The 21073-nt window shown below is 38.4% G+C and overlaps 1 protein-coding gene across 1 annotated transcript; it reads left to right on the forward strand.

Annotated features, from left to right (window-relative positions):
- The first annotated feature begins 1060 nt into the window (after positions 1-1060).
- gaa2 (alpha glucosidase 2) lies at positions 1061-18126 on the forward strand. The gene is made up of 21 exons (XM_074697036.1): positions 1061-1236; positions 2391-2514; positions 2794-3339; positions 5336-5481; positions 5585-5750; positions 8187-8283; positions 9263-9382; positions 9560-9678; positions 9759-9890; positions 9973-10083; positions 11740-11853; positions 11940-12024; positions 12230-12347; positions 12447-12580; positions 13807-13958; positions 14117-14265; positions 14347-14488; positions 14622-14720; positions 15474-15638; positions 15765-15911; positions 16846-18126. The coding sequence occupies exons 2-21, from the start codon at positions 2422-2424 to the stop codon at positions 16906-16908; spliced, it is 2898 nt and encodes a 965-aa protein (XP_074553137.1). The 5' UTR covers positions 1061-1236; positions 2391-2421; the 3' UTR covers positions 16909-18126.
- The last annotated feature ends 2947 nt before the right edge of the window (positions 18127-21073 follow it).

Raw genomic sequence — 21073 nt, forward strand, 5'->3', positions numbered from 1 at the left:
AGTAGTGAATATTTGCTGACTAGGATTTTAGTTTAGAATTTTTGATCTAACATTTTTTTTACAAACAAGCAGATAAAAAGAAAAATGTAATATTTTTTAACTATAAATATAGCAAATACTGACTGTCTTACTGGATGCACTGTCACAAAGAAATTTTGACCTTTTCATTTGTCACTACCACAGAAGGCCACACTACACCGTCATGAGTTAATTCAATGATATTTCCATGGGCTAAAGGGGATCACTCCAAATTTCTTATGTTGTGCTTAGACATTTGGACCCAAGTTCAATCAGCCCTTCATGCCTTTTGTATTAATCATAAACACTACTTTTAGAGCCATAGAAAAGTAATTACTGGATAACAGATTTTCTACCTGTATGTTTAAAAGTTGTGCTGGAAATTATATTGACATTGCAATTGATTAAATGCACAAGACCATTAAGAACACCAGAACTCCAGCTTATCGTTGATAAGCATAAAACACAGCCATTTAGACAATAGGTCAGATATTTTAATAGAAACTTAAACAACAACTGAATGGTACCATGAGCAGTATTGGTATGGCCAAAGGGATAACAAGCAATGAGACGAATGTATAAAAATTAACTATTAAAAGAAGTAAGACTGACACAATAATATCACAAACTGATATGGTAAACAAGACCACAATCATATATGAGATAAAAGAGGGGTGAAAAACAAATCAGAAGAGGAGAGGACATGAGGACATGAGGACATTCAACTGAAGCAAGATATATCGAGGACCAGGGAAAAAATGATACCAAAGCACAAGACACTGGATTAAATATGACTACAGCAAAAAGGGAAAGGTGGGAATTTTTTTGCCAGTTTGATAAGGCAAAAACACTATTATTCAGATTTTTTTCTCTCTCTCTCTTTTTTTTTTTTACAGAACTATAAAGTATGGCTCCTGAATGTCTTGTAAATCCCATCCAAACCTACACTCAGCCCCAGTTGGTGGCGGTAATGAGCAACAACGTTGTTTTCAACCACCATTAAAAACGGAGAAGAAGTTATGAAGCGAATAAAAAAGGAGTTGTCAATGTTCCGAGGTTCATTGAAGGGGGCATGAAGGTAAACAGACACACCACCATGACGGCGGTGTTCACAGCGCTACCAATAACTCAACCAGCTCTGTAACGTGGTTTTAAATTTGGGGGAAAGCCTGCTCTTTATATCGTATTTATGTTTCTGCGGAACGAACAGGACATCAGGTAAGCGAAAACGTTACCTACGCCCTTGTCAGCCAACGTTAGCCCATGCAAGCTAAAGTAACTGTGCTGCCAAAGTTAGCTAACATAACGTCCACAAACGTTGTTTTCTAGATGAAATGAATACTCTGGCCGTCTTGGGGAACTGGTTTTTATTTTGTTCTACCTTGATACACCTCAGTTATAGCTGTGCATTAAGTACTCAAACATATATTTGATGAACTTTGACATTATGATAATGTCCTATCAATGTCCCACCTCGGGAATTCACAGCATACGTTTTAAAGTACCCGGCCTTGGGCGAATCACTCTGGGTGCGACAAAAAAGAAATATATAATGAGATCAATTTAAAGGCCAGTAACTGTTGATTAAAAGAATCTTGAATAATTAGGAGAAAAAGGAATGACGCAATAAATAGAAATTTTATAAAGTCTAAAGAGCAAAAGTAAAGTTGCAGCTCAACTTTAGTATCCAGTCAAGAACAACAAGTTATTAAACATGATTAGAGTATTACTTCACTTCCAGTTCTGAGTCTTAATCCTGCCAGTGGAAAATATTGCTGAAAAGTCCTCAAAGAGTTGAGGAGAAGAGGGTGTATTATGCAAACCAGAGGTTGCGCACTAATATTGATTTTAAACATTGCTTGCATTACATATAGATAAGGCTAGTCCTGCAGACTCTGTGTGTCAGCATTAGCTTGTAGGGTTCAGTGCTGTTTGGAAATGCAAACATGCTGTCTACTGTTAGAAACAACTGATACCACAAACTAAATGGATCTGTTTGGATGTGGTAAGTTGTAGCCGTAAAGGATGATCAGTTCAGAATAAAATGAAAGGGGAAGGGATGTGTTAGTTGATCTTGGACTGAAAAACCTGAGTATAAGTTCAAAATTGATTTGATTTAAATTGTTGTATGTTTAATGTAATGTTCCTAAAGAAATACCCCTGTTATTTTTTTTCATAGGTTTCCCGATCTGTTTTTGTCAAATGTCTGCTTTCTGTCTGTTAAATCAAGTTAGACTATTCAAACCACTTTCACTTAACTTGCTATGCATGTGTCTCCTGACAGAATACCGACAGAAAGGAAATGAAACCTGAATGAGTTGTGAACTTTGTGTTGCTGTCTGTGTTTCTGTCTCTTTCTCATTTGTGTTCAGTCTCCCACTCTGACAAACACACACTGTCAAGATGGTGTCTTACAAGCGGCTTAATCCTGAAGATATTCAGTTTTCTGGAGCTCTGCTGTCAGAAGAGCCTCGCCCTGTCCGTGAGGAATTGTCTGTAAGTTGATTTGTTTTCTTCTTATTCTACCTCAAACCTTTTAGCTTCATTTCTACATGCATGAAGGGTTATGATATGACAAACGCAACATCACAGATGGTATAAGACAAAGCAGAAAAGAGTTGGGGACTTTGACACAGAGAAGAAGTGTATTGTGACTGTGATGTAATGGACTGACATGGAGGATCTGTGGATAAATGTGAACTGATGGAGAGAAAATTAAATGTCAAGTAGTCAGTGCTTTTTATTAATAGTGAGATTATATTGTAATGTTCAAAGGTGCCAGAGCAAGAGGATTCTAATCTGCTCCCACGGCGGCCAACATGCTCCGTCACCACAGGCCTCCTGGTGCTCGGCTTCCTGCTGCTGCTTCTCTGTGGAGGCTGGCTGCTGGGCACTATGTTCTGGCTGCACAGACCATCCAGCCAAGACCCACGTAGACCGCCATCACCTGCTGCTGCACCGACACTGGAATACAACGAAAAAAAAGGAGTGAACAGCACTGAAGCTGCTGCCCGTCATGAGGCATGCACTCTCATCCCTGAAGCGTGGAGGTTTGATTGTTACCCTGAAAGAAGCGTGGTTGTGACCCAAGACCTGTGTGAGGCGAGGAACTGTTGCTTTATCCCAGCATCAGGGAAGGACGGTATCCCCTGGTGTTTCTATCCACCAGATTTTCCCTCCTACTCACTTCTGTCAATAAACGACACCACCCTGGGAAAGAAAGGGATGCTTGTAAAAGATGTGAAGACGTACTACCCAGCAGACATTCTTACTCTTGGTTTGGAGATGAGATATGAGACGGACTCAAGGCTACATGTCAGGGTGAGTGAGCCAGAATTTTTTTGGCATTTTTTTTCTATCATCTTCTGTTTGAGATTCTAACATCACACAACATCTGTCCTTGTAGCTGCATTTCTTTGAAAGTGTCAAAGTTAGGAGAAAAGGTAACATGGCTAAAGTTAACAAATGAAAGCTCTGTTAAGAGCATTCAAAGTAATATTAATCAGATCAGTGTTTGAAAGAGTTTCTCTTGCTGAAAGACTGTCCTGTTCTGTCGCCTCAGTTATGCAAAATAGAAATTTTCTCCCCAGTGTCTTCAAAGAAAGGTTAAATGTTTCACAATCTGCTCCTTTTTATCCCACAGTGTAGAGGTAATTATGATTGATATTTTATCTTCCCTGCAAAAACAAACAAAAAAAATCCCTTCACAAAACACTTTTTTGCATTTTAGTCAAAAGAAAATAAGGCTTTACACAGCTTCACAGTCTAGTCTTTTCACTGGTGTTACACCTATCATTATATCAAATGAAGGTATCAGAAAGCAACTCTGTGTTCTTAGCTAACAGTCAGCTGGAAGCCAACCATTACTATACAGACACATCACTCATTGAGTTTGATTCAGTGAATTATGCAAAAAAAATATCTAAGTAAGTATTTTTCTCCTATATTTAGTAAAAAACGTCTTCTCATTAGGGATGGGTACCGAGTTAGGTACGTTTATAGGTTCCGACCGAATTCTGTCAAAAGTACCGAGTACCGTTTCACATAAAATCAAAAGGTACCATGTTTAGGTACCTAAATGCATCCTTGTGACTGTGAGTGAGTGGAAGAGTCAGAGATTTTCCATGCTGGACATGAACACAGCATTGCAAGGTTATATATTGAAGAATGAATATGTTAAATTGAAAAAAAAATGTATTTTATTCTTCAATAAATTGATATTTTTTTACCACTATAACACAGAAAGTACCGAAAATTGGTACTGTTGAGTACCGGTACCGGGTATGTGAAAGGTACCCATCCCTACTTCTCATACTTAAAACGAGCAACACTGGTCACTTGACCAGTCAAGGAAAATGTTGTATTTTGAGTTGTTTAAAGACAAAATGAGGTCTAAATTGCTTGTAACAAGCAAAAAAATCTTTCAGTGGGGTAGGAAAAATGTGCCCGTCAAGTTTCTTGAGCTTAGAACTAATATCTTAAAACAAGAAACTTTTTTTCTTTTCACTTAAGATTTCTGTTTTGTTTTTGTTTTTTTTGCAGTGAAGGTGCAAGACTGAAAGAAATTCCATGAGTCTAATAAATAGGGATTGGTATCAATAACTGGTCCCCATTTAAAATCGATAACAAATGTTAAAATCCACCAACATCATTAACCTTTATGCTTAACAATTCCCCTGTCGATTCTTTACAATATACCAGAGTGGTCGGACTGTACGCTGACATCACGCCACAGCAGCAGAGAGATAGAAGTGATTAAAAGCTTGGCTTCACTTTACCAAAAAGGAGGCTAACAACACAAAGTGCAATTTGTGCAATGCTGTAATGTCATGCAAGAGTGGCAACACCACTAACTTGTTCAAACCTTTGTTGACGCACGGCTGTAAATACCAAGAGTGTCTTATCAGAATTATTTACTTATAAACTCAATAAAATGTTGATGTAGAAAACCTGTAACGCCTAATTTTTGTACACAAAAAAAATTCACTGGAGGAATCGATGAGGGAATCAATAAAGAATCAGATCAATAGGTGGAATCAATGATGGCAGTGTTATCAACAAAATCTTATCAATACCCATCCCTACTAATGATAAACCAGAATCAACAACAATAAAGCCACAGACAATGAAAACTGTTGCTGTGTACAAAGGTTTCGCACTGAAAGAAGAGAAGAGTTACTCTCTAATCAAGCTGTATGAGTATAAAGGTGAAGTCCTAATCTCCACACATCGGTTAGTGTGGTTAAGTAATATTGGCTGTAAACTGTCTTATCTGCAGTTTAATTACGAATTGTCTGTTTCATGCCCTATCCTCCAGATCACTGACTCCTCAAGTTCTCGGTTTGAGGTGCCAATTCCTGTCCCGACAGCCACCAAGAAGGCAGAAAATCCAGACTATATAGTGGAGTTTTCAAAGACACCATTCGGCCTCATCGTGAAGAGAAAATCTACAGGAACAGTGCTGTAAGTCTGATAAAAAAAAAGGCTGCTTTAGGCTGGAGGAGGGGTAGATTCACTATATCCTTTAATCTGTTTATAAACGGTTGTTTTTTTTCCTCCCTGACAGTCTGAACACCACGGTGGCTCCACTCTTCTTTGCTGACCAGTTTCTTCAGATCTCTACCTCCCTGCCAAGTCAGTTCATTTATGGCCTGGGTGAGCATCGCTCCACTTTCCTTCATGACGTCCACTGGAACACGCTCACCATGTGGGCGAGGGATGTTCCTCCAATGGTACGGACAGTATTGAGTGTCATTGCGTTTTTAAGCTTAAAAGACAAACCAAATACTTGAACATTAATCTTTTTCTAAATGGTCTTTTTAACAGCAGATAATTTACTTTAGTAATAAGGAAAGCTCAAATTTCAACATTTAAGCACCAGGAGAAGTTTTGGCACTTCATAATAGTTTTAAATGATCATCACCACTGCATCTGGGTGGGTGTCAGACAAATCAAGTTACTGTGCTGCATGTTCCCCAATGACAGAATTTATGGCAAGATTTGTGTTGTAGATTTATTTTTGCCTTTGGGGTGAGTCATGGGTCAGCTGAAGAGAGATGTGAAATCAGGAGATTGGGGACATGCCACAATCACATGCCTGAATCACAAAACTTGTTTAAAATCGTCAGTTTTTTGTTTTGTTTCCTGAGATTCTCTAAGTATTTTCACATGTACATACAGATCCTTGTTTTAAAAACTTGAAGTTACTACGATTGTTGCAAAAACATTCTCCTCAAGTGAAAGATGCAGGTAGAGCAGGTGGCACAAAATGAAAAAATCCTGGGTGTGAATACCATAGACTGTATAAAACATGGGCGTAGTCTCGCCGACGTCACCCGTCTGTTTCTGAAATGGAAAATGAAGCACATCGGCTGTAGCGGCCATATTGGTAGTGGCAAGGTTTTTGCGTACAGCCTGTCGGTCACATGACCCTCAGCTGTGCCTCTTATTGGGGGAGCTCGGGAACTTAATATCCTCCAAACTGTCAAGTTAGAAAAAAATTCACCTCTGTACAGCGGGTGCCGGTAGTAAAATTAGGGACTCAGACAGGTGACATTTTTTGAACCAGGCTGTAAATAGGTTAATTTCTGCTTTGAAACGGCTTTTTTTGGCTTGGTGTGTATGTGACTTCCAGTACTTGGGGAGCCAGCCTCAAGCGAACACTCGAGAAACAGCAGATTTTAGCACTTCTACATTGTCTCATATTCCCAGACCGGAGGTTGCTGCCTAGTGAATACCTAACTTGAAGCTGTACATATGTTATTCCACTCATCACTTCACAGTAGAACTGACTGTAACTCCTCTCTATAGCTTGTTTATCCCACTGAATTAGCTTGTTGGTCTGATTTATCCTAACAGCATTTTCACAGTTTTGGACATAATGTTTCAGCTGCAGCACCAAGGTATCAACAGTAACAATAGAGATGAGAGAACAGATTGAAATAAAGATTCAAATATGAAAACAGGATTAAAAGTGATAGAGAGATGCAGTTTTTACACCGTATAGCTACATCCACTACAAGTCTTCATTGCGTTTTCAGTCTCTGTTACAGAGACTCAGTCTGTTCTCAAAAGACCTCGTAATATTTGACTCAGATGACACTCAGGTGATTAAATAGGATCTTCAGGAAAACTGTTGTGTCAGCCGGTATCATTTCTATGTGCTTTATTTTGCTCTGAAAATGAAAGAGGAAGAGTCCAATAAATTCTGGCAAAAAGGACTGACTCAGTATGGCTTGCACAAGTAATTACAAAATTAAAAGAAAAAAACAATTCCACGCTTTTGCTTTTGACACCTCCTCCTGGTCAGCTTGTTGTCTTTATCTATAGTTTTATTTTTCCGAATAAAATTATACTTTTAAACTTCTCTTACTGCATAGGTATTAGGCCAATAATTTGCTCCAAGTTTGAAAAAGGCCCTGCATTGACACCAAGCTATCTGTATAGTTTGGAGCCAGTGCGCATACAGAAGTTTCTCATAGTATTAATTTTAAAATACCACAGATGGGAACCCACAGCTGCTTTCAATCATGTAGTGAAAGCAGAAGTTACTGTAGAGGACCTGGGATTGTGCAAGCTGGATCTGTGGAGGAGTTCTGCAAACATAATGATTCTATTAAATGCAACTGAGCTAATCCTGTTGTGACCTTAGTATTTCTTGTTATGCCTGGTTGGAAATGAATAGCATACTTTGGATTGTGGCTTGATATCCGCTGACCAGCTGGTTGTCCTTAGATCAAGGTCAAAGCAAAGGGGAAATACTGTCAGAGGAAAACTGGAAACTCTGCAACAGCATAGACTGTGTGTTTTGTGATCTTGTCTCAAAGAAAATATCTTAATATCTTGGCGTGGATATATAAGAGGCTGACCACATACATAACAAATGTCTTTACATTAGATTTATTGACTTGCATAATACCGCATAACCGTTCTTGAATAGCTTTCTATTGCTTTTATGAAACTATTACTTAAATTTTTCTGTGAGCTTTTATTCTACTTTTTTTCTGTGTAGACTTGCTTAATACAACATTTATTTTACAGTATTATGGTTAACTTTAAATGTACTTTTTGCATATTCTTAGATTTCATGGAATGTGTTTCTCACGTTTTCACAGTATAAACTAGATGAAACTGGTTTTAACCCCCTCGTGTCACTCTCCACATTTTAGGAACAGACCAATCTGTATGGCGCTCATCCGTTCTACCTGTCGATGGAGGATGGAGGAAACGCACATGGCTTCTTCCTGCTTAACAGCAACGCCATGGGTCAGTCAGCTAGTCGCCATGAAACTTTCACTTCAGATTTCACAGAGTGCAACAATACACAGGCTGAAAAATGAGGAGATTAATAAAGTGTTGCAACCACCCAGATTAAAATATTAAGCAATTTAAGGAAAACAGAAGTTCCAAATAGGCGTCAGCATCAAGATTTTCTGCTTTGTCACAGCCGTGTGACTGCGAATCAGAGAGGTTCCACTTCACAGTGGTTCATCTAGAGTTTAAAGTGTATTTAAACAGAAACTGAGCTTTATTTATTGAGAAACGTGCAAACCAAATCAGTTCAAGTCCCCTGGTGATACTCATCATGAAGAATTAAACTGTTTAAACTGTACTCCCAATATTTGAACTTCTGTTTTTATCAGTTAATCTAAATTTAAAAACACAGAAATCATCAGGTTTTCATTTGAAGAATTTAAATGTGTGTGTATGAGGTCGTTACAGTTGCTCTATGATCCCTGTTCACGTGTTAAGACCATCACAAATAGAAACATAAAGGGTTGGGCTTGGTTAATTAACAGCAACTTTAACAGATGGGAACAAAGATTTGAAGCTGTATGTAATTTATGAGCTATTTTTGATTAAAAATGTGACTTTAGGGTGTTGTCACTCACTTTAAGATGGCAAAGAGTTGTGAATTGGTGCCAGTTAGACTGGGGTTGAAGGCTGTTCTAGCAGGGAAGTTGCAAAGTTTTCTTACACTCCTCGTCTGTTTGATTGAAGGTTTTAGTTTCATCCTGTAAATATTGTCTTTGTGAGACATTTGAAATTACAACTGTTTCACACCTGTTGTGACCATATAAGTGTATGCCAGGGTGACCAGCATGGTTGCAGTTTTGTGGTTGTTTTTCCATAAGCTTGTTATGTTTTTTTTTTTTTACTTTCAGTATATATAGACATGGTTTTGTATTCATCATCTTTATTTCAAAAAGGCTTCCTGTCTTAATTAATTTCTCTCTTTCAACAGATGTGGCCCTGCAGCCTGCCCCTGCTCTCACCTGGCGTGCAATCGGAGGAATTCTGGATTTCTACATTTTTCTTGGTCCTGATCCTGGTGCAGTGATTGAACAGTACATTGAGGTCATAGGTCAGTAGATCATATATGTGACAATATCTTTGGTGTGTGTGTGAGGGAAAAACATTAATTCAGACCTGAATGTGTTAAATGGTCTTAAAGGTTTTAGATATAATACAAATCTAGTTTCTGTTTTGTTTCATTTGTCTTGACATTTTCTTTCTGCATCTATCACCCATGTCATCTCAGGCTTCCCTGCAATGCCTGTCTACTGGGCTTTGGGCTACCATCTCTGCCGCTGGGGCTACAACACCAGCGATTCCACCTGGGAGGTTGTCAAGAGACTGAGGAATAATGGGATACCCCAGGTAAAATTGACCCGACAGATTGTTCGTCAGTGTTTCTTAAAGATGGCTTATTTCCTATTTGTTTGTTGATGCATTCACAGGACGCCCAGTGGAACGACATCGACTACATGGACCGCTTCATGGACTTCACAATAGATCCAACAAAGTTTTCCACTCTACCTGATATGGTCAAAGATCTGCACGCTCACGACCAGCGCTACGTCATGATCCTGGTACCCAGGACTTTATAATTGCTGTCATTTATGTGTTGTCTTATTTGGCCTGTTTTTCTGATACTATTGTCACAAATTTCAGGATCCTGGCATCAGCAGCACCCAGCCTGAGGGCACATACTGGCCGTTTGATGAAGGGCTGAGAAGAGATGTTTTTATCAAAGATGCTGAAGGAAAAACACTCATTGGAAAGGTGAGAAACTGGAGCTTGTATGAAGTTACACAAACAGTTTCATAAACAAGATTATCCCCACACAATGCTGCTTTTGATGTTTCTGTAATGAGGAATAATTCAGTCTGATTGGTTCATAACTGGGTGTTTACATTCTGGGGGTTCATGAGTGGTGAAAAATTACTCAAAATAACATTTAGTTTATTGATGAGAACTTATTTTTTAATTAGTACAGGGGTAATTCCAGAGATTTTACTGACAAACATAAGTCCAAGGGGTAACCTGTTGCAGAAGGGTAACCTTCCTGTGAGATCAGCAGCAGCCCTGCCCTCTGTGCAGCTTTCACCTGTCACCACATTGTGCCCTGAGTTCGTACAATTTCAAGAAATTGTTTTTGGATTTCCACAAAGTCAGAAATGATAGAACCATGGGTTCTTTCGTGCTGCTGACAGTGCTACCACATGGTGTCTCTCTGTATGAACTGGAACCATGAGAACTTGAAACCTTTTGTAAAACTCTTTGTGTTTCCACAGCAGGAACCAGGGTTTACATTTAGTTAAAGGGCTGTTAACCTCCCTGATGAGAAGTCCCTGCTGAATGGGGTCGTACTTTGCAAAGGTCTAGGAACTTTGGAAAGAATGCTGGATTTTTCTGACTGGTAGAATACCCACAGTGTTTTATTTCACTCGTTGTCCACAGTGATATCCCCTTGATTTATTGACTTCATCAGTCATTATTTTTGAGCCTGATAACAGGACTGGTCTCTCTCAGCTTCTGGTATGGTTTCTTACTGCCCTCCACTGGTCTTTAAGTGTAGAGCAGCTTCTTTCACTGCACCTCTGTATTTCACTGGCCTGTTGTGCCTAATCTACAGGCTTCAGTGGAAAGGTAGACAATAACTGGTACCAGTAAGTTACTTGAAGAGTAGTTCCTGGTATCTCTTGTTAAAAAGCACCCAATCACATCAAACAGCAGCAAAGCAGGTAAATCTATGTTACCACCTGACAGGGTTTTAACTTACTGGCTGCCAGCTGTTTTCAGAGCATTTGGTTGACCTTTCAAGACCCACAGGATGTGACCTTCTAAACACCAGAACTACTAAAAGAAAAAGTAAACTCTTTTGTTTCATCAGGAAAAAAAAGTTTAGTTCTACCTTTTTATTTTCTTTAGTAATCTGCAGTAGAACATGGGCTGGTTTCACCAAAAACACCTGTATTGACCAAAAACTTGGACAACAAGCTTTGATTTGTTATTGGTGCTCATCATCCAAATAGAGCACTGCTGCCACCTACAGGGCTCAGCTTGTCTGTACCTTAGTATACAAGCCTGATATGTAGATGGACAAGCTCCACCAGACTGTCTGCCAGACCTTACACGCACACACACGCACACACACGCACACACACGCACACACACACACACACACACACACACACACACACACACACACACACACACACACACACACACACACACACACACACACACACACACACACACACACACAAATGGTTAAATTTTCACTTTTTTAAATGCAATCTCGTTTTTTTTTTACATCAAATTTATCAAAAGGGGCTAACAAAGCCCCTGCCATACCCATCTCCACCTGCCATACACCCCTCTCTATCAAAAATAAATCATTATGGAGGTATTGAAATTAGAATGTCTCTTCCTCAGGTGTGGCCTGGTCTGACAGCATACCCAGATTTCTCTGATGAAGTTGCTCATGAGTGGTGGTACGACAATCTCAAGAGGTTCTATGATATGGTGCCATTTGATGGATTATGGATTGTAAGTGTTGACTTTCACAACTATGATTACTGCTTGCTGTGTTTTATGAAATGCTCTCAGTGAACTTTTGTCTCAATCCTTTTCAGGACATGAATGAGCCATCAAATTTCCTGGATGGTTCAACCAATGGCTGCCCATCAAACAGCCTTGAAAATCCTCCTTACACCCCTGGTGAGAGTGGAATCTACATTTTGTTTGTTATTTGGGTTTTTGTTCATTGTCTCATATTTTTTTTAAATACTTAACTTTTTTTTTTTAAACTCGTTCTTTCATTTCTTTTATTTTTGTTGGATCATTGATTCTTTTGTATATTACTGCTTTGTACATGAAGGGTATGAACATTGACTGTAATAAATCCTTGTGTCTTTGATTTCAGGTGTACTGGGAGGTTTGCTGAGATCCAAAACTCTATGTGCCACTGCACAACAGAAGCAGTCAATGCACTACAACATACACAGCCTCTATGGACTTATGGAAGCTAAGGCATCTGCGAGGTAAAGACTCAACAAATCCAAGAAAAAAAGGTGAATACCATAAGTTTAAAGGTTTTTTGACAAACCATCTACTCTTTTTTTGTCTTGCTTCTGTTACAGCGCTCTGAAGCGGCTCATCCCAAAGAGACCGTTCATTATCTCCCGCTCCACCTTCCCCAGTCAGGGGCAGTACTCTGGTCACTGGCTGGGAGACAACAGGAGCCAGTGGAAAGACATGTACACTTCTATAGCAGGTTTGATCATTAAGATTAAAACAGTAGTGCCAGTTCAAGTAAGGATGTTCAGATGTGACTGAATTTCTCGTGTTTGAAATGGAAACTTACATTTCAACTAATCAACTGATCGACAGTCACATGAGATACTAAAAACACAGTCCAAAATGAGCGCAATTTATTAGACACAGCTAAACACAGGGTACAAAATCTACAGGTAACTTGTATCAAACTGGTTTCCCAAGTGTGGCTAACATTAGCTAGCGCTAGAGCCACCAGCCCTTCATGCTTTTGCTGGTACGCTATTGCTCCCATCAGTGTTTTACACCGTTTGACCAAACACAGCCTGCATACAACAGTTGAAGTATGTCGCTTTGGAGAATGGAGATAAACTGCACCTCACAGTACACAAGTAAATCAGGAGCCATATACAGCTAAATTTGATCTCAACAGACCTTTAAAATCAGAGCATTACATCTAAATAACAACAACTTCAATTTACTTATCTTTTACAAAACATATGGAAAAACCTTTGAATTGAATTTGAAATGTGATTACAGCAGTTATGCCTCAGTCTATTGCTCACATGTGCATCACAACTTATACTAGATCACAGTGTGTCTACAAAGGCACAGAACATTTAGTCACCAATGTAATATTTTACATAATGATCAAACAACAAGACCTTGAAATACAGAATGGAATAAAACCAAGAAACTCACAGAAACATTTGCTTACACATACATTTCTTACCCAGGCAAGAAAGAAAATCTTTTTTAACATGTGTTTAGTTTTTTGTTGACTTAAGTCAACCAAAGAGCTTTGCCAACTCTCCAGAGGTTTCTGACTTCCTTTTGCCTCTCACGACATAAAACCAATGAAAACAAACTGGTCAGTGCAAAAAGTTTGCCAGACAAAGCTCCCGTAACAACCAAATTAAAGTACTCAGCAATTTGAAATATATTTAAAGAGGTTTATGAAGCATTTATGTTGTTGTATAACTGCTAATTCAGGGCCTGTGTGATTTTAAAGATGTGTAGTTTGGTTTTATTTGGACGTTGCACATTTTATTGCACACAGTACTATGTACTTATTCTGTCAGCATTATAATGAAACATGCCAGTGCTGCTTATTTTTAACTTTTCTATTACTGTGTGTGAAAGCTTCCATTCAGTTGTTTGATAGATATTTTCCACTTTTTGTCTTTTGTTGTGTTTCATCGCTCACCTCTCTGTTGTTACCTTCAGGTATGTTGACCTTTAACCTCCTGGGCATCCCGTTGGTTGGAGCAGACATCTGTGGCTTCAGTGAGGAGCCACAGGAGGAACTCTGTATTCGCTGGACACAGTTGGGAGCTTTTTATCCTTTTACACGCAACCACAACGCCATTGATATGATGGTAGGACCCTGACATCATTACAGATCTGTGGACATGATAGTTGTATTTCTCAGCTCCTATTGTCAACCTGTTTGTTAAAAAAAAGAACCTAGAAGTTTCATACTCCTTACAGTTGGGGATCAAATGAACAAGAAATGTTGGATTTCTCAAACTTTCAGCCTCAGGACCCAACAGCATTCAGCGCTTATGCCAAAACAGCCATGACACAGGCCCTGCTGCTGCGTTACTCTCTCTACCCCACCCTCTACACACTCTTCCATCACGCACATCTTCATGGACACACCGTTGCACGGCCCATAATGTTTGAGTGAGTAATGCTTCTAACTTCATCTCGGGCTAATGAAGACTGCAGTGATGTTTGACTTTCTCTTACACCTGTTCCCTAAAGGTTCCCTAAAGATGTCAGAACCTACGGTATTGACAAACAGTTCCTGTGGGGGAAGAGTTTGTTGGTGACACCAGTGCTGGAGCCTGGAGTTGATTATGTGATTGGTTACTTTCCAGAGGGTCTCTGGTATGACTATTATACGGTGAGACCCCCCCTTCTGTTATCAGCTGTCAGTCTTATACATTCATGTATATTCAAGTGTTCAGTGTTGTAACAAAAAGGGTGTCAGCAGATTTTTTTTCCCAGTTGAAACTGATTTGTTTTTTAATTCTCAGGGTGATGCTATGCAGAGTACAGGTGAGGAAGTGAAACTGAGTGCACCTCTGGATAAGATCAATCTGCATTTACGTGAGGGCGCTGTTATACCAACACAGGTAAAAGAAACATGCTTTTGTTGTCAAGCTAGCAACTTTGACCAATCATTTTTCAGTGGTTACTTTTTTTCAAATGGACATTAAAAAAAAATTCAGACGCTCTCTCTTTTGAATGGTTTAAATGCCTTTATTATTTGAAGAGCTCAAATGTGTTTTCAGGGTCAACATGACTGTGCATTGACAATTAAGGAAATTCAACCATTAAAAAAAAAAGAGTACATTGTAATTCTAACTTAGTTTTTCAAGACTCCTTGTGTTGCTATTCAAAGAGCACCCTAAACTAACATCTTTTATGAGTTCAGAAAGCACTCCTTCAATGCTTTACTTCCATTTGTTTTTCTACAGACAAGTAAAGTGCATGATTTTCAAAGATGAGTCAGTGTATTTTCACTAAAGCTCCTGCCTACATATTAGTGGCTTCCTGGTGTATAAACCAGATATGTTGCAAAAAAAAAATTAAGGGATATGGGGATTAAATGTCCTGTCTTAGTGAAGTTAATTATCTGAGATATTCCTTAAAAACGCATCTGCTTTACCTGTATTTCTAATGTTTAAAGTTACCAACTATCTGGGATAACTAAGGGTTTGTCATTTATTTGTTTTAGGTATCTCACAGTGCATTATTGACCCTTTATATGGTTCAGTTTCAGAGCTGTTTGAACCCTGTGAATGACCAGAACTGTAATGCCAAAGTTCCCCAGCTGTTTTGGTTTTTATAACACAATAATAATAATGTTTTTGTTTGACATGCAGGCGCCTAACCTGACCTTGTGGGTGAGCAGTGGGCAGCCCCTTCATCTGGTCTCTGCTCTTTCTGACGATGGGTCAGCGAGCGGCGATCTGTTCTGGGATGATGGAGAAAGCATCGACACCTATGAGACGGACAAATACGCTTACATCATCTTTAATGTTGCTAAGGTGCTCATGCTTGACTAGCTCAGCCTCAGGAAATCTCCCCTGCCTCAGTATCGATTAAGTGCAGCATGTTGTCTAGTTTGAATACTTTTTACGTGTGTCGTAACTCGTACCACTCCTTCTGTTTAGAACGTGATGACATCACAGGTGCTCCACAACAACGTGGAGGCCACTTACATCACCGTGGAGTCGACCACGTTTTACGGCGTGAAGAACAAGCCTAGCAGAGTGTTGGTGAATTCCCAGGAGGCAGCATTCACCTACAGAACCAATCAGGTGAGTTCAGGTGTGAATGGATTGAACTCAAAAACCTGGAGAGTCTTGTAGCGCTCTCAGATCATGATGAGTCAGGAAAGTTTTATCAAGTTTTTATAAAGTTATCATCAGTTTGGGGATATTGGTTAGTTAAGACACCAGCTCCTGGCAGAAAAAGGAATGAAATAACAGACTTAGTCTCACTGAAAAAAATTTGATAATCAAGGACAAAATTTTGAATATAAAATAATATATATTCTAATAATACAACAATAATGAAGTGAATACATTATAAAATAAAGTTAAAACTGAGATGGAGTTAATAAAAACACTCAAAAAACTCTAAATATGTGATTTTAAGGTGTAATTATGAGTTGTGAGTAAGTTGTGATAATGACAGTTGGAATCATTAGATTGTAAGTCCTATATATAAAAAGGTTCCTAAAAGTGGGGAAAAAACAGTCGAATTCATGAGAGTTGAAATTTTGAGAGAAAAAAACTGGACTGATCCAAAAAGTTTAAATTAGAATAAAAGGATTGGATGTCTAAGTTTAAAATCTTGCAGGGAATCAATTTTCTTGAGATGTTTTTATTCAGCAGCACTTTGTAAACAAGTTTTTAAAGGTGTTTTATAAATAAAACTGAATGAATGAAATTTATTTCAGTTCACTTTCAACACATGAAGCAGTTTACAAATTCAAAGTAAAATTTTGAAATTTCAAGACAAACTGAAAGGGTGTAGGTTGAAGCACAGCTATTAACACCTACCGCTCTTATCTCATGGAACAAAACAAAGAAAAATGATCACAAAATAAGTGAGAAAGAAACAAACTATTATAATTTTTATATAAATTCACTTTCTAAGTTCTTATTAACCTATGTTGTTGTTTGTGAGCACGTTTTGATTGCATATCAGTGTTTTTGTTGAAACCATCTTCTATGACCTCTCTTGCAGGTGTTGACTGTTTCAAATCTTGGTCTCAAGCTCAGTCAGAACTTCACCATCAGCTGGATGTAATCATTCAGAAGGTTTTACTCATAGATTTTTTTCACTTTGCTCATTGAAGTCATTGACCAGACAGTGATATTTTAACTCTGAGGCACTGGATGCTAAAGAAAGTGAGAGGTATGGTATACGTTTTTAGACAGTGAAGGAAGGAAAGACTGTATGGAAGTTCAACAGAGTTGGTAAAAAAAAACAAAAAAAAAAAACATCAAATTGATCCTGAGAGCCAGAGCTAATCAGAACTTTTTTTTAAATGTCTGATGAGCTTAAGATAGGAGACAAAATAAACTGTCCAAAAAGGAGGCAAGGCTGCTGATTGATGAGACCGTTTGTGTTCCCACCATAGTGCTACAAAGTGTGCAGACAAACACAGACACAAAACAGCAAACTCTGACAAACAGCTTCAGCACTGCTTAAAATATATGTGTTTTAAAATGTATTGATTGTGAGGTTAAAGCTGAATTTCACCAGACATCAACAGATAGCTTTGCCTTGGTACTTTTTTGTTTCAGTTCTGCAGTTAAAATGCTTTTATCAGCAGCAAGATGATGTGCAATATGTGAAAGAGAGGATAATCTGCTGTCTTTAAAATGTGTAGCTTGACAACAAAGTGAAAGTGTAATTCTTTTTGATTTAAATGATGATTTAAGATTTTTTTCTTATTAGCACTCCTTCGTGCTGCAGTATTGTAGAGGTACAGGTGCCTTATGATCCTTGTTTGTGCGTCTGAGTGTTCCTGGGTTTGTTCCAGATGTGTTTGTTTGTTGAGCCTTTTTCCAGAGGTAATAAGCAGAGATTTGCAATGTACAAAGATTTTATTTGATTTTGACATTAAAGAACAGTAAACTAGACCAGCTGTGAGTTTTCAGCAATCATTTACTCAGAATATTCACTGACAGTCTAACAGAAAGGATGCTTTTGAGTTAAGTGGGATCTCTGAAGATGTAAATCTGACCTTAATGCTGTGAAATCTGGTTTGAATTGATGGTATCTCCAGCTGTGAAAAGCTTGCACCTTCAGCTTTATTTAACCCAGAATTATTAGTTTAAGAAATAATCAATGAATGTGTGTGGTTAACTCCCCAAGTGCTCCAAGTGTTTCAAAGCATGTAAAATGAGTATATTTTTGCTGCCATTTGTGTTGATGCTGTAGCTAAATGTTTGCAATATTTTGTGATGAATTTATTTTTTTTATTTGCTTGAAGTCAATTAAAGAAATAACATTACACTACTGGACTTTTTTTTCTTCTTTTTTTTCTTTTTTTTTCAGGAAGAGTACAAAAAAAAAAAAGAAATGTGGTGTATTCTGTCTTTACCCGAGGATAGCGTACCTCAACACAATAAGGCAAAAATGCAAGGAATTTCCTGTCATCCATGAAAAAGTGTTGTACAGGTTCATTTTTTATCAGTTTTTGGTTATTACAATTGGATGTCATTAACATGTTTGAGCCTGTGACACCATGTGCCACTAGATGGCAAAATTTCTCCAAACTGAGCTGGTGATGCAAACCATCCCTGTTGACTGTAGTTTCCAAAAAGACTGCAGAATTGGGATACTTGGTGTTTTAACTCAATCAGCCTGAAATCGTATTTTGGTTAAAGTTGTTTTGGGGTAATTTTGCCCTTACTGATTGAATGGACAGCAGAGAAGAAACAGGAATCATGGGGAGTAAAGAGATGGGAAGACTTGCAGCAAAGGGTTGCAGCCTGGAGTCGTACCAGTGACTGCTGTGATAAGGTCTACTCTCTCTGTGCATGGGGTGCAGCCTTTAAATTAGCCTCAATCTTTAATCTAGCAAAACACCAAAACATAAACCCAAGTAGGGGGTCTGCTGGGGCTTCAAACTGATGCATGTTTCTTAAGACACTGCCATGTTTTTCACACCATTGTTACACTTTGGCACAAAAGTACTGAATGACACAATAGCAGTTATTGTACGTCAAATATGAAGTCGACTTTATTCGCACAAATGAGTTTCACTTGACCACACATGATTCAAGTTGTCCTAATTCTGAAGAATGAACTGTAGACAAACAAAAGTGACAAATTACAGTTTTTTTTGTCTGTGCAGTGCATGTTATTAAAAACTTCTACAAGTTGTGGCAGATATGGTTCACAAATTTTGTGTCCAGGTTAGGTTTGTTTTTTATGTTTTTTTGTTTTATTGTAGTTCACTTACTTTTTAAAACAAGTCTGAACTGCTGCAGAAGTAAAGGCTCAGTGTGAACTATGCTGTGGGGTTTGAACACCTCTTTGTGGTATGAATTAGACAAGAAATTTGTATATTTAGTAGTGTGTGTGTCCAAAAGAAAATGAAAATAAGGGAGAACATGTCCCTGAAAGTACCCAACAGACCCATAACCATTCAGAATTGTGAAAATTTTAATACAGATTTGACCATTTGTTTCTATATCACATGAATTAAACCTTTGTAAGGTGACGCTGGGTCTTTGGTTAACGTTTAACTTTTTTTTTTTAATTAGGTACTCTTGAAGTCATGAAGTCGTGTTTTTTTGTCTCAGTTTCCTTCTTTTCCACAGATGTAACACTTCTGCTGTTTTTACTCTGCGTTTGTATCTGTCCCTCTTTCTGTGTTTCTGTCTTTAATCAGCCCTCCATCAGGCCTCTGTGGCCTCTTCTATTTTTGGCCTCCTCTTTTTAACCCAGCTGTTATTATGTAGATAAAGAAGCCTCAGGATATCTGTCCTGAAGATATGCACTGTCATCTAAGTCAACTTGTCTTAAAGACTGAATGACTTGTGTGAATTTATTTTCTGCTCTCTGTAGAAATTCATCAGAAAAGAGGCTTTTAGTCTATGAAAGAAGCCCTGAAGCAAAGCCAGAACTTAAAGTGGATCTCATGAGTCATGACAGCAAACACCTAACACACAGATGAGCCACAGAAAGTGAAAGCAAACAACTTGTCCCATTTTCTTCTCTGATAGCAAGGCTGAATTATCCTCCACGACTGATAGGCTCAGGATAGACGTGTTTTTATTGGCTTAGTGCAAACGTTCACAGGCTAACTGTTTCCAGATGGCAGTTTGTGGAGGGCACATATATCATCAGTGAGGGGGAGGAGAAACAGAGAGAGCAGCGGGGTCTGTCTAAAGCATTCTGCTCTACTGACGAGGGCATTTCCTGTCTGGATTTGGGAGGATTAAGTATTTGTGTGTGGGGTGTTTGTATGGCCGGCATGTGCAGGGGACAAAGTATGTGACTTCACTGGACTTTTTTTTTTTTTTAGGACAGTGCGCATGTTAGATTGCCATAAGCATGCGCCTCGACATGATTTAGTGTCTGCTTTTACAACGATCTGACAGAAACATATTGTTGCCAGATAGTTTTCTGGTCTTGCCCTCTTGAGATTCCCTTCTTCAGCCTATTTTTGTTTCATATTATGAACAGAAGGCTCACAATATGCTTCAGGAAAAGAAATTTAAAGCAAACTGTTTTCATATTGTTGCAAAATGAAATATGTCCAGCTTGAGTTGAAGCATTTATGACAGATGATCATTGTGCAGGAGAGTCTTGGGGGCTGTAAAAGAAAAAAAGAAAAAACTAAAAACAGCTTCATTGTTCCCCTTCTGTGTGGGTGTATTTGTAAAAAGAACAAGTGGTCTCACACACAAACCACAGCCCTGTAAAAGTCCACTTGTTTTCACTGATATCAATTCGATCAAGACAACAAATTTTGTTAAGTCAGCTTTTTTTTTTCTTACGTTTTTATGTAGGCCTGTTGTGAAGAAGCTAGATTTCTGTCATTTGCAAGAGATCTGACCTAAGTGATTCAAACTTACGACAAACGTGAACATTTTTACAGCTTGTTTTTTGAGAGAGGCTTAAAAAATGTTTAATTCGCTTGAAAGATAAACTTTCTGAATGGCTGAGAATGTTGTTTTCTGATGTGCCTGCAGCCGGCCTCAAGTGGACACACAAGGAACTACAGTTTGACACTTCTGCACTGCTTCTTTTCTCACGACTAGAGGTTGCTGCTTGGTTTAAATAAACAAAATATTGTATTGAATCAATATCTACGCATGCTTCCTCAAAGTTAACTCAGAAACAATCATACAGCTGTAGCACCATCTACAGACATAAACAAAGTGTGAATGCTGTTTTTTAAGTGGCCCAAACCTGTTTAACAGTAAGATGATCATTCTAGGCCAAACACGTT

Source organism: Halichoeres trimaculatus, unplaced genomic scaffold (assembly GCF_033239565.1).
Source record: "Halichoeres trimaculatus isolate MK-OKI-2021-1 unplaced genomic scaffold, fHalTri1.1 fHalTri1_scaffold_2, whole genome shotgun sequence".
Classification (NCBI taxonomy): domain Eukaryota; kingdom Metazoa; phylum Chordata; class Actinopteri; order Labriformes; family Labridae; genus Halichoeres; species Halichoeres trimaculatus.